Source organism: Cavia porcellus, unplaced genomic scaffold (genome assembly GCF_034190915.1).
Source record: "Cavia porcellus strain 051 isolate PalLab524CR breed Dunkin Hartley unplaced genomic scaffold, mCavPor4.1 scaffold_18, whole genome shotgun sequence".
Taxonomy (NCBI): Eukaryota; Metazoa; Chordata; class Mammalia; order Rodentia; family Caviidae; genus Cavia; species Cavia porcellus.
The window spans coordinates 61,196,059-61,212,694 of record NW_026947501.1 but is presented as its reverse complement, the minus strand read 5'-3'; the positions used below and the strand labels follow the sequence as shown (position 1 = coordinate 61,212,694).

Genomic DNA, 16,636 nt, shown 5'->3' with positions numbered 1-16,636 from the left:
GTTCTTTATACCTGCTGATGCTGTGTCTAGTATTGGATGGTTACTGTGCTGATTCTCCTCTGTATTTACTTCTCCTGGGCTTATTTTCCCAGGTTCGGCAGCTGGAGATTTTTTTTGTTTCTATCTCTTGTCATGTTTCTGGTTTCTTTCAGACTGGTGTGTCCTGGAGGGGTCTCTGGCCCACTCCGTATTGCTTAGGGTCTTTCTGAAGCATGCTGACTGGAGTTTTTGCTGCCCTCCCCAATTTGCTGTTATCTGAGGTACACGCAGGGATGCAGGGACATGGCAGGCTAGCCTCCAGCCTCTGTGCCAGTCAGTCCGCAAGTTAAGCTGTACCTTGTGGATGTCACAGACTCATGACAATTTTGTATCTACTTATTGGGTCCCAGCCAGAGGCATAATTCAGCCCCGCAGACCCTGCTAGTTCTCTCTGCGCCGGGGGTGGCTGACTGATGTGACTTCGGTACAGGGCTCTGCCCAAATCCAAGCTGTCCTCCACCAGACCTCTCTGTGCCAGGGGTGACTACTGTAGTGCCAGGCTCTGCCCAACTCCAAGATGTCCTCCATCAGTCCTCTCTGTGTCACTGATGCCGCCATGGCACCGGGCTCTGCCCAATTCCAAGATGTCCTCCAGCCAGTGACTGCAGCCGGGACCCAGTCCCTAGCACTCACCAGGAATCAATGCAGATCTTCCTCTTGAGTCCACTGCACACTGTGCTGCCTGTGTTCACTGTGTTCCCAGCACAGTGCAGATAGGTCAGAAAACTGCACCGGGTCCAGCTTCGGAGCCCAGGAGCGACTTGCAGTCTCCTCCGGCGCGGCCAGGCGCTCCGGCTGCTTTTTGGAGCCCCAGGTCTCAATTTTCCAGCAGTTGCCGAGAGCCAATATAGCTCTTCCCCTTGGATCCACTTCTCACTGTGCTGCGCGCTCCTGTTAAGGGTCTGAGATTCGCCGACTCCCATTATTGGCAGCCGCGGCCTCAGTGCGACCTTGGATGTCCGGGCACACCTAGTACATAGCGGAACTGGTCTCAGTGAGCACGTCCGGCTCCAGTCCTCCACCCACACTGCTCCTTCCTCTTCCTAGTTTTATTTTTCCCTTCGGTTACCGCCTTGGTTAATAAGAATCCTTATCCATCCATCTGGCCCTCTCCATGTTGTCATTTTCTAGCATCTGATCTGATTTCTCCTCAGAGACTCTGTGTCCAGCCCCCTAGCAAGCCGTCATTTTTTTCTCCCCCTTCCAAAAAGAAGATAAACTTTAAATCTCTGAAACACAGCTAATGACATGCACTTAGAGGGAAATTTATGCAGTGAAGAAAATAATTATTAGAAAACTTTCAAGATGTTAGGAAAAACCCAGAGTAAACCCAGAAGGTAAGTAGAAGGGTATGTACATAAAAGACAAAATAAATGGTATAGAAATAGTAAATCTGATCCACGAGTCTGAAAGCCGGTTCTGTGAAAACTTCCGGCAGCCCTGATCCAGAAAGGAAGGACTCAAAGCAACACGAGTGATGCACAAGGAGCTCACAAAAGAACGAAGATGGAAAGAATTCCAATGTGCTCTGAGTCGCCACAAAGAGCGTGAAAGGAAATCTTAGGGTGTATTTCTGGGCTGCTTTACTGACCACTGCCATAGCAAAGGAGCCCCAGGCAGGAGCCCCGCAGCAGAAGCGCTTAAGGGCGCGGATGCACTGGATTAGGACCCCGGCTCACAGCTGCGGCACATTTCCTCACCACCTGTTCCCACACACTGACTCACGGATGCCTCAGACTGGCTGAGGGAGCCAAGCAGGGGACGGTAACCCCTGACTTCCAGAGGGGGACCCAGACTGGACAGGTGCAGTGACATGGGTCAGTCAGGTCACGTGGCCAGGGCAGGGTGGCCTGAGGAGAAGACCCCTGTGTTCTCTGAACTCCTCCATGTCATTCTGTGTCACTGCGGTGGCACTTGGAGACACCACACTGACATGGCTCCCTGCGGCTGGCATCAGGGCTTACCTGAATGTGAGTTATAACTGTGCTGTGCAAACCCACTGCTAGAAATGTCTGCAGCACGGAGACTCAGATCAACCTGAGAGTCAGGTCTGAGGACAGTGGCCTGCAATCCTAGCTACTCGGGAGGCTGAGGCAGGAGGATTACAAACTGGAGTCCAATCCAGGCAATCGAGCAAGATTCTGTCTCAAGATGAAAACATACAAAGTGGGCTGGAACTGCTGCTCAGTGGTGGAGAATTTGTTCAGCATGTGCAGGCTCTGGACCCATACACACTGGTGAACCCCACTCCCCCACACAGAGAGAAGACATGAGAAGAACGGCATCAAGAATATGGTGAAAGATGCCCTGGGCCTTCTCTGCCCCATAAAATACTGGTTTAGTAGAAATCCATGAATGTATCCCTTATGTGAAAAATAAGAAAAAATCAGAAGGTTCCTACATCCTAGAAGAATGTAAAACCACTCACCGAAGCTGAAGGAGGGGCTCTGGAACCTTCTCGGCAGAGAGGCTGCTCCCCACACTGTGCCCAGTGACCTGGAAGAGACCCTCCCTTCCAGCTTCACCCCAGAGTGGGGTGGGGCTATTTTGCATGTCTAGCACCCCAAGTCTTTCCAGGGGCTTCCCAGGGAACTGGCTTCTGTCTGGCTACTCATGGAGCTCTGACAGGCCTGTCACAGCCTGGGCTCCAGGGGAAGAACGGACATCACAGCTTCTTGGGGCTCAACCCAGAGTGATCACACAAACACCCAAGCCGCCTGCTTCTCTGGGAGAGAGAGAGCTGGGGACTGACGGAACTCTCCGGTGCAAGGCTGATTGTGGGGACTAGGAGAGGTCTCCTCAATCTAGATAAATATTAGGGAAAGATAGACCTTTAGAAAGTGACTGTCTTAGTTACTGTTCGCCTTGCTGAGACAAAATACCTGACACTCACGGTTAAAGGAGGAGAAGTTTATTTAGCCCACAGTTTGTAGGGGTTTCAGTCCAAAACCAGCTGGCTCTAAGGAAGAGTGGCACGTGGTAGAAGGGCAACAGTTCATGGCAGTGGGAAGTCAGCAAAAGAGAGGAGGGAGAGACCCTTCTTGTCCCTGTATGGTGTGCAGGCCACCTGCCCTGGCGTGGGGTAGCACTCACACCCTTAATCCCAGAAGTGTCCCTTGAACCAATCACAAAGTCTAGACTCACCCACCTCCAAAAAAGCCTGTGACTGCATGAGGCTTCTTGGGGAAGGGGAGAGATTTAGGCACAAACCATAACAGTGAACTGCATGAAACAGAGTTACATGCCTTACCTGACCAACAACTAAAAATCACTGACATTTACTGAGATCAAGAGAACAGTGTACTAACACAGGGAGAAATTCAACAAAGAGGTAGAAAACACATATATAAAAAGAGTGCCAAACATATCATGAAGAACACGATAATTTAAATAAAAAAATTATTACAGGGTTCAACTGAAGACAGCCAGTCAGAAGAAAAGATCAGTGAATTCAAAGATGGGTCACAGGACATAATTCAGTTAGAGAGGCAAAAGTAAGAAACAAAATCAGTGAAGAAAGCTTAGAGGATTGTAAGACATGGAGAAGAAGACCTAGCTAGGCATATAGGTGTTTCAGAAGGAAGAGAGATACAGGGGATGAAAGGATATTCCAAGAAATAGGGCTGAAAAGATGAGGAATAAAATGGACACACAGATCTAAGACCAAAGGACACTGAATAAGGTGAAGCCAAAGAAATTGCAAGAGACACATTATAATCAAATTGTCAACTTGTGCTTTCTTTGAGAAAATATCTATTCAAGTCCTAAGTCTATCTTTAGTTGGTTTATTAAAGTTTTTTTAACTGTTGGTGGGAGTTTTACTATTGTAGGAGTTTCATATTTGCATATTAATCCCCTGTAACACATATGGTTTGAAAAACACAAGTGAGTGACCGGTGCATAAAAAGGTGCTTAGCATCACTAATTACTAGGGACATGTAATTAAAACTGCGGTGCTATCAGCTCATCTGTCAAGGTGACTACTGATTACAAAAAAAGTAAGTTAGAGGACGCAGAAAAAATGGAACACTTGCACACTATGAACGACAATTTGAAATAACACAATCAATATAGAAAACAGTACAGAGGTTCCTTAAAACATTAAAAACTACCATGACACCCAGCCATAATTTATCCAAAACAACTGGAAACAGTTTAAACGTCCATCAGCCGTTGAATGGGTTAAGAATATGTGGCTATACACACAGCGGACTACTATGCATCTTTTTAAAAGGAGGAAATTCTGCAATACGGGGAATACAGGGATGAACCTTGAGGACATTATGCTAAGTGATGAAAGCTAGTCAGAGAAAGACAAATAGTGTATTGTTCCACTTACATTAGGTATCTAATGTGATCAAATTTGTAGAATCAAAGAAAGGAACAATGATTTCCAGGGGCTGGGGTGAGATGGAAGAGGGCCATTCCTGTCCAAGGGCATGAAGTCTCAGTCAGACAAGATGAATACCCAGAGATCTGCTTACAGCATTGTAACTCCAGTCAATGATAATGCATTGTGTACGCTGAGGGTATAGGTCTCAACCTACCCCAGTAAAACTGAGAACCTAACCAAACAAAGAAAATCAACCTGAGAAGTGAAGGTGGTTGAGTTTTGTCCACTTGAACAGGGCATGGACGTCACAATCCTTTCTCTTTCTGCTCAGGGACGGGGACACTGGTGTGGTTTGTATGTGCTTTGCCCCCAGGGTCTCTGTGTTAAGCACTTGGTCCCTTGTTTAGTCAGCATGGCAGCTGCCGGAACCTTCAGGAGCTGGGGACTAGCAGCGGCCCGCAGGGCAGTGAGGGTGTGGCCCTCAGAAGGGAACACTGATCTTCTAAAGTGAGTTCTGAGCCAGATCTGAGTCTGAGTCAGATCTCCAAGTCTTTTTCTGGATTCCTGTTTCATAATGTGACTTCTAGCTCCTGCACATCAGGACAGAAATCTGTCATACAGTCCTCACCAGAATTTGAGCCACCCTGTTTGGACTTTCAGTGTCCAAAACTGAGAACTAAGTAAAGCTCTTCTGTTTACACAGTCAGCTTGCCTCAGGTATTTTGTTGTAGCAGGAGAGCACTATCCGTTGCTTCCACCAAGTGAGAAGAAAAGACCCTGGTGATCTAAATCATCATTTCTCTAAAGACTCACTTTTGAAGGAGTTTCTTATCTAACCTTTCAATTATCCAAATTCAATATGGTACCCTTTGTTCCATTCATTTAGTTGTCAGGTCATGTGCTAGTTTATGCAAAAGGAGATGCTAAACACCTGTTGCATGTAAATTGCACCAGGTGCTGGAAGGATGAAGATTATAAAATATAGTTCTTGATCTCAACCAACTTATGGCTCATGGTGCGGGGGATGGGAGATGAGATAGATGACCTGACCCTCCTCTTTTTTTCCCTTTATGTGCCTGATGTTTCAGGTTAAAATATGTCATTCAACAGGGGTGTGGGCACCATGCAATTATTTCACAAATGAACTTGGCCATGGAGATCAATAAACAGTGGCTGCATGAGTGCTCTGAAGCTCAGTGGTTCTGCTTCAGCTGTGCATTTGTATTTTTATTTTACATTTTCTTTTTGGTTATCTGTTTGGGACTAACTGTCTAGCAGGGCCAGCTCCATCAGGCAGCATTCTGATCCAGTTATCTATTGGGAAAGTGACCTGAGCATGACAGTGTGCACAGAAAAATAAATAGTCCTGCTTCTCCGAAAAACTGCAAAAGTCTCTTCCAGCTCCTCCCAAGACAATGGCTGGGTGTTTTAAATCTGTGTTCACATCAGGATTTCATCTTCCACTTAACCTCATCTGGACTGCTTGTTTCTATTTTAAAGAAACACCAGGAAATCAACTGAAAGGGAATATTCAAAGTCATCTTCAAGTTCATTTGACAGTCTTTTAAAGGGGGCGTTTTGTAGGTCTTAAAATAGAACACCTAATGTAACGGAGTTTTGCTGAAGTGATTACAGGGAACTGTAATAGATACTGTAAAGTCACCTTACGCTAGCTTGTGAGGCTGCTTCCTAAGAAACTAAGGGTGAAGGAAGACAGCCACAGGCAGAAGTGTCTCAGGCAGAAGTCTTCAGAGAGGCTGGGGACGGCACTGATTGGGAGGACCAGCCTGCGGAAGAAGGGCCTGTCCTCTTCCAGCTTCCCCTGCAGGCTTCCACAGGGCAATGGGACTGCTTGCGGGGGTGACAGGGAAAAGCCAGGGAGTCCTGGGCTGCTCTCCTTAACCTTGAGATCCGCAGCTGGTCTTTCCCATCGGGAAGGCTCCTCTGTAAGTGACACTCTTATGGAGAGATGGGGATTGGAGCCAGCCTTTCTGGCCTGGCTCAGCCGCTCACCTGCTTGTGACAGTCACCTAGTTAACATTACTCCTTTGTTTCATCCTTCATAAAATGAGTACACTACAGACTTGTTGCAAAACTCCAACGAAGCCGAAGACGGGAACTGTGCTCTGTAACTGACCAGTTCCCATACAACTGGTAACTGCTATTCAAATCCATGTTTGTTAGATTTTTGGCTCCTTCTTACTCTGGTGAATATGTGGCTCAGTAGGAGTCACCTTGGGGGGAAATGGCATGAGGGTCATTGTCAGGGTCAGTGCGTGAGCCTAGAAGAGTGTCATCAAGCAGAGGAATGACACCAAGGTGCACAGGAATGGGTGAAAAAGAGATTTTGAGGTTGACACATAAGATTCAGACTCAGCTTCATTGTGTTTTCACACCTGGAGTCTGAAGCAGACTGAAAATTTGGGGCAGCATTCAAAAAAATTGAAGACAATTTTTTAAAAAATAACTTTTGCCATGAAGATAGGAATCAACAGGGTTATTCAGATTTCAGCTTCTCAGGACTTACTCGTATTTCTGGCAGCACACTGTGGATGTTGTCAGAGTCCCTAGGTTGCATCTGAGCTGGGAGCCTAGCTGTCCCCCAGGAAGGGATGCTGGAGCCCCAGCACCTACAATCGCGAACTTATTTGGAAGCAGGGTCTGTGGAATGTCATTAGTTAAGATGAAGCCATGTTGGATCAGGATGAGTCCTAAATCCAGTGACCAATGTGCTTAAAAAGAAGGCAACGTGAAGACCCAGACACATGGAGGACAAGGCATGTGACATGAGGCAGTGATGGCGTGATGCCTCGGAAACTCAAAGAGCACCACGTGTCCCTGCAGGAAGCCAGGAGAGGCAGGGAAGGAAGAGGTTTTCCCTCAGAGCCTCTGGAGGGAAGCAACCCTGCCATACCTCACTCTCCAGAACTGGGAGAGGAGAATTCTGCTGCTAAAGTCAACAACCATGTGGTGACTGATCACAGGGTTGCTAGGAAAGTGATACAGTTCATCTGGAGCAGGACACACAGGAGCCACTGTCCACCCCGAGCCACACCCCTGACAGGACAGCCTGAGTGGACGCTGTGCCAGGATCAGGGCATGGAGGGAGCTGCCGGGGGCTGTTTTTTATTGCAGTGGGTAAAGCTGGTCAGAATCAAAGGCCCCCTTTATCTGCCAGGCAGTCTGCTCTCAGAGAAGGAGAGAAGATTAATGTGACATGTCCTTTTCTTTTCCAAGTCACGAGGATAATTACTCAGAACTCTTTTTTCTTCATGGTTTTTGCAAATGGATTTTGTACCGATTCTTTCCCCCAGGCATTGGCAGGGCGGGGGGGGAGGATGTAAAGGAGCCCATTAACATCAGCGTGTGTCATCGGGGACACAGAAGTGCTGAAACAGAGATGAGAAATATCTCTAATTAAGGCAGAAAAAGGTTGGGGCGTTACCTGGCTCTCCAGAGCGCTGCAGGGCTGGCAGTCTAACTCCTGGGTTCTTCTCTCAGCTCTTTGGGAAAGCACCATATGTTGCTGGATAAATTCTTCCAGTCTTAAAACCTAAAATAGAAGACAAGAAACTCTACGCAATAAAACAAAGTCCTGCCTCCCAGACATGGTCATCAATCTGGAAATCAATTCTCCTGGGTTGCTCCGTTCTAGTGTCCCATTAAACAAATTCAAAGTGTGCTTCTAGAAAAGCCACCACTAATTAGCTAATTGCTGAGTCTTTCCAGAAAAAGATGAGCTTAGCAGGTTTGTATTATTCTACCCTTTCTTTTAAAATATTTACATGCATCTATCTATAATAGATCTGCAAGGTGACTTTCACCAGCTTTTATGCTATTCCTGGCAGGCCAATCAATTTCTGTTTTAACAGAGAAAAGAACACATAATATTTATTAGATGCCTAAGGCAGTGGAATATTACACTCCTCAATTTCTTTTGAAAAAAGTATTTGTTAAAGAAAATGAAAATATTTAAGAATCGTATAGATAAATTGAGAGAAGTGTAGTTGCGAGGTACTATTGAAGTATGAAGCTTTAATTATGATGGTTGTTACCAGTCAACTAATTGTAGCTTATCAACAAACAGACTGTTCCCCCTCCAGACTTGGAAAGAATGAGGCCAATAACCATGAAGGAAATGCAGGCCTTGCTAGCAAATATGTGTAAAAAATCTAACATTGTCAGGCACCAGCTGGGTACAGGGAGGGAAAGAGGGAGGTGCAGAGTGACAGCAAGACAGAAAAATGGTCCCTTGTCTTGAAGGACCTATCATTGTGCAGGAGAGATAGAGAGTTTATAACCATAGCAACACTCCGTAGAGGTACAGAGGTTCAGAGAAATACAGCGCTGTTAATGGCCTATTTACTCTTTTCCAGCCATGGATGGAAGCATGTTACAGTATTAATCCTCAAAACAACCACTGTGAAGTGAGGGCGACTGCATAGAATGTGTAGCAATAAACTTTGGCCCCAGAATCCAGGCAGCTTTCAGGGCAATGAAGGATAAATAGGAGTCTGCCACTAGTGGAGGTGCAGGAGTGGATTCCGGCAGGGGAGAGGTAAGATGGGTCTGAAGGCTGAGCAGAGGTTACACATGGTGTGGGGGTCAGCAGGAAGGAGTGGACGGAGAGGGCAGAGCCTTGGAGAGTGATGGTGGTGGGTTAAGTCAAGTCTACATTGTGAAATACCAGGGGTTAAAGAGTTTAGGGTAGGAGGAATGATGTTTTGAGCAGATTTAGGTTTTAGAACATCATTTCTGGAATTAGCTGCCTTGGGAAGAAAAACTGAGACAGGCTTGGGTCAGACGACCCGCAGAACTGACAAGTGAGTGGACATGACGGTGGATTAGGTTAGGAGGGGAGGTCAGAAGCACAGCGGTGGGAGAGTAGGATGCAGTCAAAGGGTGACTTTCATCTCCAGCTCTGTGCGAGACTGAGGGCAAGTCTCTCACGACAGCACACAGTGATAAACGAATGCGGTAAAAGGAAGTGAGGCTGAAGAGCAAGAGCGGCAATTTGTCTGCACCAGACTCTTGGTCACTGGTTGCAATCTGTTGTCCTCCGGCCCTGAGTGATACTTAGCTCCCAACAAGGCAAACAGAGGTAGTACAGCTAAGGCGGGTCTTTACAGCCGTGTTACCTGGGTTTGAAATCCAGATTTTCCATTTTGGGTGTGACTTTGGGGAAGTGATTTAGCTTTTTCTCTGTCTTGCTTTTTTCATTTCTAAATTAAGAGACAATAATAAGCGTCATATTGTAAGGTGAGGATTGTGAGGATTAAAAGAATACTGTGAGGATTAAAAGAATATATATAATATATTCTTAGTTCTTAGGCAGTATCTTGACTATAGAAAGTATTCCACAAAGGGAAATTATTTTATTTTTAAAGAGGGGTTCTAAGAGGTAGTCACAGAAATAGTCAATGATCCAGGCATCCCACATCAGAAAAATAATTAGGTTGGCCTCAAACACATACATGAGACCACCTTAAATTATGCAGAACAGTTCAGGAACAAGGCTAAAACCCCTGCAGCTCTTGAGGTTCTTGGGGTGAAGGACTGTAAGAGGATGAGAAAAATAAGGAGAGACAAAGCTGGGGTCAGGTGGGGACCTCTCTCTCCTGATGGGAGGAAAGGAACTGCCCTCCCCCCCCCCCCGCCCGCCCTGTCGGGGCATTTATTTACACATTTAGCAACTTAATGTCATGTGACATCCCGCTACCTAGTAATCTGCACTTCTGGCAACCTAAGAGTCTGATTTTGGGGGCCCAGAGTCATTGTACGGCTCGCCCTGGGCAGTCTTTGCCAGCTCCTGCAAGTGTGGTGAATTTCCAGTACACTATGAAGATTGGCAGCGTGGCTCAATTGGAAGGGAGAAGGTGAAGGAGGAGACAGTGGGAAATGGGAGAGAGGGGGGAAGGAGAAAATGGGCTCGTGTCCTGTGCCTGGGAAGAAGCCTTCAGTACAGGACTTCTCACCAGCACCCTCCTCTAGTCCCTGGTGGACTGTCTCAGACATGGGGTGCTCATTGCTTTTGTCTTTAATGATCACTTTAGAAACAGAAAAAAAGTTGGAGGCAAATATAATCCGTGTCTGTACACTCAATCTTCAGCTGAAGAAATAGCACTGCGAATAGAACTGCAGTCCCCTAACTTCTTCCTCATCCTCCGTCTTCTCCCCCTCCTAGAAATAACCTAACCGCTGCTCCAAGCTCTGTCCCAGCCCCATCATGCACCTCCATGGACATGTATTTCTGAACCTCTGAACGGTTTTGCACATGGTTTCTGTGTTCTAAAAAGTTCCCCAGGGCCGGGGTGTAGCTCAGTGGCACAGCACTTGCTGACCTTGTGCAAAGCCTTGAACTCAATGTCTGGCTCTGAAAAAGAAGTTCCTCAGAAGCGGTGGTGCACCACAGCCAGGACTCACAGGCCCTAGGTCCAGTGGGAGACTGAGGTCCCCTCTGAAAGGTGTGAAAAGGGGGGAGGAAAGGAAGACAAGCCCCTCATAGTCTCTGGTTTTATCAGGATCAAAAATGGCTCTTAAGACCTTGTCTCTAACCTCTTACACTAATTCTTCAATACTTTCACCCTTATTTATTTATGGTAGTACTGGGATTGAACCAGGGGCACTCTGCCACTGAGCCACATCCCCAGCCCTTTTACTTTTATTTGGATTCAGGGGCTTGCTCGGTTTCCCATGTTGGCCTCAAACTTAAAAACCCACATAGCTGTGATTACAGGGATGCACCACTGTTGCTAACTTTTAGTATTTATAAGCGCCTATGAAAATGTCTTAGCTTCTTATAAAATCAGAAGAAAACACATACACACACACACACACACACACACACACACACACCCTGAATTACATTCATTTTTCTATCAACAGTATCATAAAACACCCACACACCCCAACACCCACCCACACACATATTTAAGGGAAATAAAGGCTCAGGAAGACTGAGGTGCCTTAGGCCCACAAAAGTGATAAAGGAGCCCTCAGGCAGGAAAGCCTGCAGACTGACCATCTGCGTATCTTTCAGCCACAGAATCAACACTAGCTGCCTCCTTCTTTTATGTGAGACATTAAAGGCCGCTTTGTTTCAGCCTATAAATCAGGTTCTCTGTTACTAGTGGCTAAATTTATGTCCCAGGCAGCCTCCTGCCTGGTTGAGCACCCTCTTCTTTGTTCCTGGGCTGTAAGGAAGGGAGGCTCCTCGCATCTCAGCCAGAAACTCCCAGGAGCCAGTACTACATCTCTAAATGCCAGGGTTTTTTGGGTGGGGAGGGGGTTACCTCTAGCAGAGAACTTTGAAGCTGCACATTTAGAGCTGATTTCTCTTCTTCCAGCTGCCTTATTTCCTTTTCTGATTTCTTCTTCACTTCCTCCAACTGTGCTTCCACTTCCTAAGATGATAATTGGAAGGATTAGCCACATGAGGCATAAAAGCAGGACACCCTCCTCGTCACACCCTGCCTCATTCCCAAAGGGGATCAAAGAGGCTTGCAAGAAGCATAAAACACTGCAAGAAAACATGAGTCAGAAACACACACACAAAAAGCATTAACTCTGTACAATATGGGGGTGGGCTTGGATGGAGGAGACACTTGTATCTAAATCTTCCATTGTATGATAAAGAATGAAAATGTTCACTACTAACAAAATTTTAGAATCTTGTAAGTTAAAAATACTACGTTGTCTTATAGGGGGAAAACCCCACTACGTACTCAGATGCAGTGAAATATTAAAAACAAAGCAAAATTTTTCAATCTCAGCAGGATCTGTACATTACTCAGACTGATGAGGTTCCCAGGGCTGGGTCCTCTGTGGTCCCTGGACATGGGCTGTGAGCCTCAGTACAAAGCAGATCCAGACAAAGGCACCATGTGAGTGTCACTGCCTTTACCTAGCTGTGTCATCTTGAGCACATTTCCTAAGCTCCCTGTGACTCTCTGTGTTATACCAGCCCGGGTACGCAATGACGGTTCGATAAATCAGTGGTTATGATTATCAATGCTTAGCCTTTTTGATGTGGTTTAGCTTCTGGAGAAATCTTGAAGTCTTTAGAGAGAGACAGGGGTGAGGGTGGGGGACACGTAAGGGAACAAAGTCCAGTGGGGCGTCGCATAAGTCCTTCCTTACACGTCTTATACTTGGTGACATGAGTTAGGCAGAAGCCGTGGGACTCACATTTTTAGAGCACCACTGCTGCTCCCATCATGGGGACACAGTGCAGTAAAGGTAGGTGCAGCAGATGGGCAGTGAGGGGCTGCTGCAGGAGCTGAGGCTAGCGCTGGAAGTGGCTGGGCCCGCACGCTGTGCAGTGAGGTGTGGTGAGCTCTGCAGGCTCACAAGACCCAGGGAAAACACAGCATCAGCTGCAGTGTATCTGCAATGTCTCCAAAGGCTCCTGTGTCAAAGGCTTAGTCCCCAGCCTGGTGCTGCTGGAGCCGGTGGAAACTTGAAGAGGCGGGCCCAGCGGGCGGTCCTTGGGTCACTGGGGCTGCGCCCTTCATCCCTCTCACTTCCGGTCACGAGGTGAGTAGTTTTGGCCCATCATGTGCCCCTCATCATCATGTGCTGCCCCAAGTCAGGCCCCAAAGCATAATGATGCCAACCAACCACGACTGAAACCTCTGAAAACAGGAGCCAAAGCAAAGCCTTCAGGCTCTCTCTCAACTTCACATTAGCTCTTGGGTCATCACACTGAGCTACATTCTCAGTCCTTTAAAAGTATTTTTTTTTTTTTGAGGCAGCGTCTCACTATGTAGTTCTGACTGACCTGGAGTCACTATGTGGCTCAGGCTGGTCTCAAAATTGTGGGGATACTCCTGCCTCAGTCTCCCCAGTGCAGGGATTACAGGTGTGGACCACCACCCAGCTCTTAAAAATATTCTTATAAAGGCTTTTGACACAAGGTCTTTCTAAGTATTTAAGTTGTCCAGGATAGGCTTCAACTTGAGGCCTCCCTCATGCGCCCCTCAGAGGGCTGAGATTACAGGCATGTAATATCACAGTTGAGTACTTCAGGTATTTTGTTACAATAATACAAAACTGATTAAAACAACACAAAAGGCAACAGCAAGGTTTTTGACCTGAGCAAGCAGAGGGTGCTGCTGCTGCTGCTGACTGGGACAGAGAAGGAGACAGAAGGAACAGGTTTGGAGAAAGTCTAAGGAGCTTATTTGCATGTGTTTACTTTGAGACATTTGTTAGACACCCAGGCAGACAGCCAGATGGATGGGTTGGGAATAAACAGTTCTGGGTTGAACACACACATTGGGGAGTCATCAGGATACGGGATGTATTGAGGCATGTGTTCGAAGGAGAAAAACTAGAGAGGACAGAGTTGAAAGTATGAAAGATTCTAGAATGGAGCCTGGGTCAGCCCAGCGTTTCCTGTAAATCCAGGCTTTGATACCAAGCAGTTAGACAGCAGCTCTTCAGGCTGCCAGGTGGTTACGGGCCTTTACATCTGGCTGGGAAGAGGCGGGCAGAACAAGTGTAGCTCACATTTACTGAATGCATAACTGAGGCAGGAGCTCGAGGTGGCTGAAAGCTTTATGAGAACTCCTGGAGTTAGGTCTACTGTTAGGATTCATTATATAAAATAAAGAATAAATGTAAAACTGTTAAATGACACCAGGCATTCTGAAAGAGTGAGGCAAGAGGATCCTAAGTTTGACACCATCCTGGGAAACTTAGCAAGACCCAGTGTTATAATAAAAAATCAAAAAGTGCTGGAGACTTAGCTCACTGTGAAGGCCCTGGGTTTAATTCCCAGTACTGTCAATGAATGCATGAAATGTTAACAGGCTTCCCCAGGGTCATGAAGCCGGTATGTGGAGCAGTCCAGATTTGCACTTGGAAAGGCTGGCTGCTTGGCTGCGCTTCTTTTCTGATTTCCTAAAGGAAATGGGGCACCTAGTACAGACACATCTGACTGAAACGTTTCCCCATTTCTGCTACAGAAATGCTGAGAGGGTCCCCAAGGGCAGACTCCATAAGGCTTTTCCCAGTGGGGTAGAGAAGTCGCTTGAACTGGAGTCCTGTTCTGTTTCAGAGCTGTGAGGAACAAGTAAGAGTAAACCTGCAGGTGCTCCAGGGTCAAATGCAAACCTGCCATCCATCCATCCATCCATTCATTCATTCATTCATTCATTCAACTAACCAATACAAACTGGACTATATGCCAACTGTCATGCTAAGCAGCCAGGGATACAGTCGGTGTGTGTTGGTAAATGTTTAACGATGCGTTTTACAAAACATTAAAACAAATCACCTTGTAGCATCAGTTGATTCTCATGATGTGTTTTTCCACGGCCACATAAGTTACTCCTTATGCTGGCCTATCGTGAGCAGGTATGAACTGGTGTCATCATGATGCTGGATGTCAAAATGAACAAGGCTCTCCAGTGGGGGAGCACAGCATGGACAGCCATGGACAGGCAGAGTGGTAAGAGGTGAGCCAATGTAGCGACAGTGCTGCTGTGTGTCAGACTCAGTGTCACTAGGCTGGGCACAGAAGCTTTGCAAAGAGACTGCGATTGAAACTGGGATCAAGATGATCAATAAGAAAGAGGAAAGTGAATTTGGGAGTGGGGAGGAAAATGTTCTCCATGGAGGGAAGGCTGTGCATAGAGTCCCAGAGGGAAAGAAAATGGGAGGAACGAGGAGCTAGAAGGCCAGAAGGCAGGGTGGGATGGCGGCAGGTAGGAAACGGGGCAGGAGAGGCAAATGGGAGTCTGTCTCCATGGCGTCTTCTACACGACGCTAAGGAGTTGGAACTGCTCTATCAGGATGACAGGGAGCTGTGGGCAGCTGGAAAACAGGGCTGAGCGATCAGAAGGTCCTGAGGGAACGGAGATGGGTTCCATGAAATGAGAAGAGGCAGAAGGTTATCATGCATTGAGGCCAGGTGATCAGCCTTGAACCAGAAGAATGGCACTAGAATGAATTCATAGACTTGGTGGGTGACCAACGGTGAAGGGAGAGTGAAGTCATGTTTGATTCCTGGGTTTCTTATCTGAACATCTGAAAAGTTGTGCTGCTGCTGATCACAGCACCTTATACTTCCTGTGAGGCCAAGCTTTGCGTGGTGCCTGCAGTCAGTGATGGAGATGAGTAGAAAAGAGAGGTGTGTGAGAGCGTAGGGTCACGTGACACAACGTTTCGGGTGTGCGCAGTTGCTCTTCAGTAAACCTGACTACTGCAAGGCTTTTGGGTTTGGAGAGTTCATTTCCTAAAGATAATATGCAAAGTATTCTTTGATAACAAATAAGTGGAGATAATTTAAACAGTCATTGGAATCTCTCATTTATTATTTCATTAGTTTCCCATCCACAAAAGTTTTTACTGAACAAAAGTTTCGTTTAACATGCTTACTGTTCCAGATGCTAACTCTGACACTGCACCAGCACATGAAAATACTGCACCATTGTTATGGATTAAAAACTGGTGGTCAGTTTAACGCCAGCTGGATTACATCAGCATGGCACTGAACAAAGATGCTCTATCTAAGGAAAGCTGCCCGCATAAATAGGTGGAGAAGGAGAAGGAAGGTGTTGAGGCATTAATGCATTGTTGCATTGAAGCATTGTGGGTTCTCCCAAGAGTTGCTGTTTGAGCCTTTGGTTCTCCTGGAGAAGCTTTGGTCCTCACACTGAGCATTGCTTCCTGGCTCTGGAAAGGAAGACATGTGCCACTTGGTCTCCAGAATGAACTCGTCACACTGGCTTCCTGGCATGTACTTGACTATGCTTATTGTCAGAGGAGCTCGGGACCTCCCTGTCGCTGAGGTTGGCTATGGTGCCTTTCAGAACAGCCCTGGTCTTTGTTGTGAGTGTGACTTCTTGGCTCTAGTGTAGAACCCTCATCCCACCAGCACAGCTCCTTCACCCCGCTGGCACAGACTTTCTAGCTTCCACTGCTGACCTTTGGGCCTTCCCAGCATGGATCCATAAAAGAGACTGGCATGAATCCTTCTTGTGGGCTCTACACCTCCAGTTGGACTTGTGGGAGGCATTGTCATGAGCTTGGGGTCTTTACCTGGACTCAGATAAGACATTGCTGTGGGATTAAGACCCTTGGCTAAATATTCTATGTCTTTGGTGTTGTGGACAGATTGCCTGCCCTTTCTTCAGTTAACTCTGGGTGACCATCATGAAAAAATATAAATTCCATGTCCTGATTTTAATTGTTCTGTGTACAACCCCTAACTACAATAAACATCAAGATTTTTGGCATAAGGAAGGGCTACTTCTAACT

The 16,636-nt window shown here is 46.6% G+C and overlaps 1 protein-coding gene across 4 annotated transcripts in view; it reads right to left on the bottom strand.

Moving 5' to 3' along the window:
- The window catches only part of Fam184b (family with sequence similarity 184 member B), a 90,221-nt gene that overhangs the window by 20,544 nt on the left and 53,041 nt on the right, over positions 1 to 16,636 (bottom strand). For all 4 annotated transcript variants that reach the window (XM_063230116.1, XM_063230117.1, XM_003465039.5 and 1 more), the window contains exons 6-7: positions 11,665 to 11,775; positions 7,818 to 7,925 (exon numbers count right to left, since the gene is read on the bottom strand). In XM_063230116.1, coding sequence (XP_063086186.1) covers positions 7,818 to 7,925; positions 11,665 to 11,775 — 219 coding nt within the window. The remainder of the gene's footprint in view (positions 1 to 7,817; positions 7,926 to 11,664; positions 11,776 to 16,636) is intronic.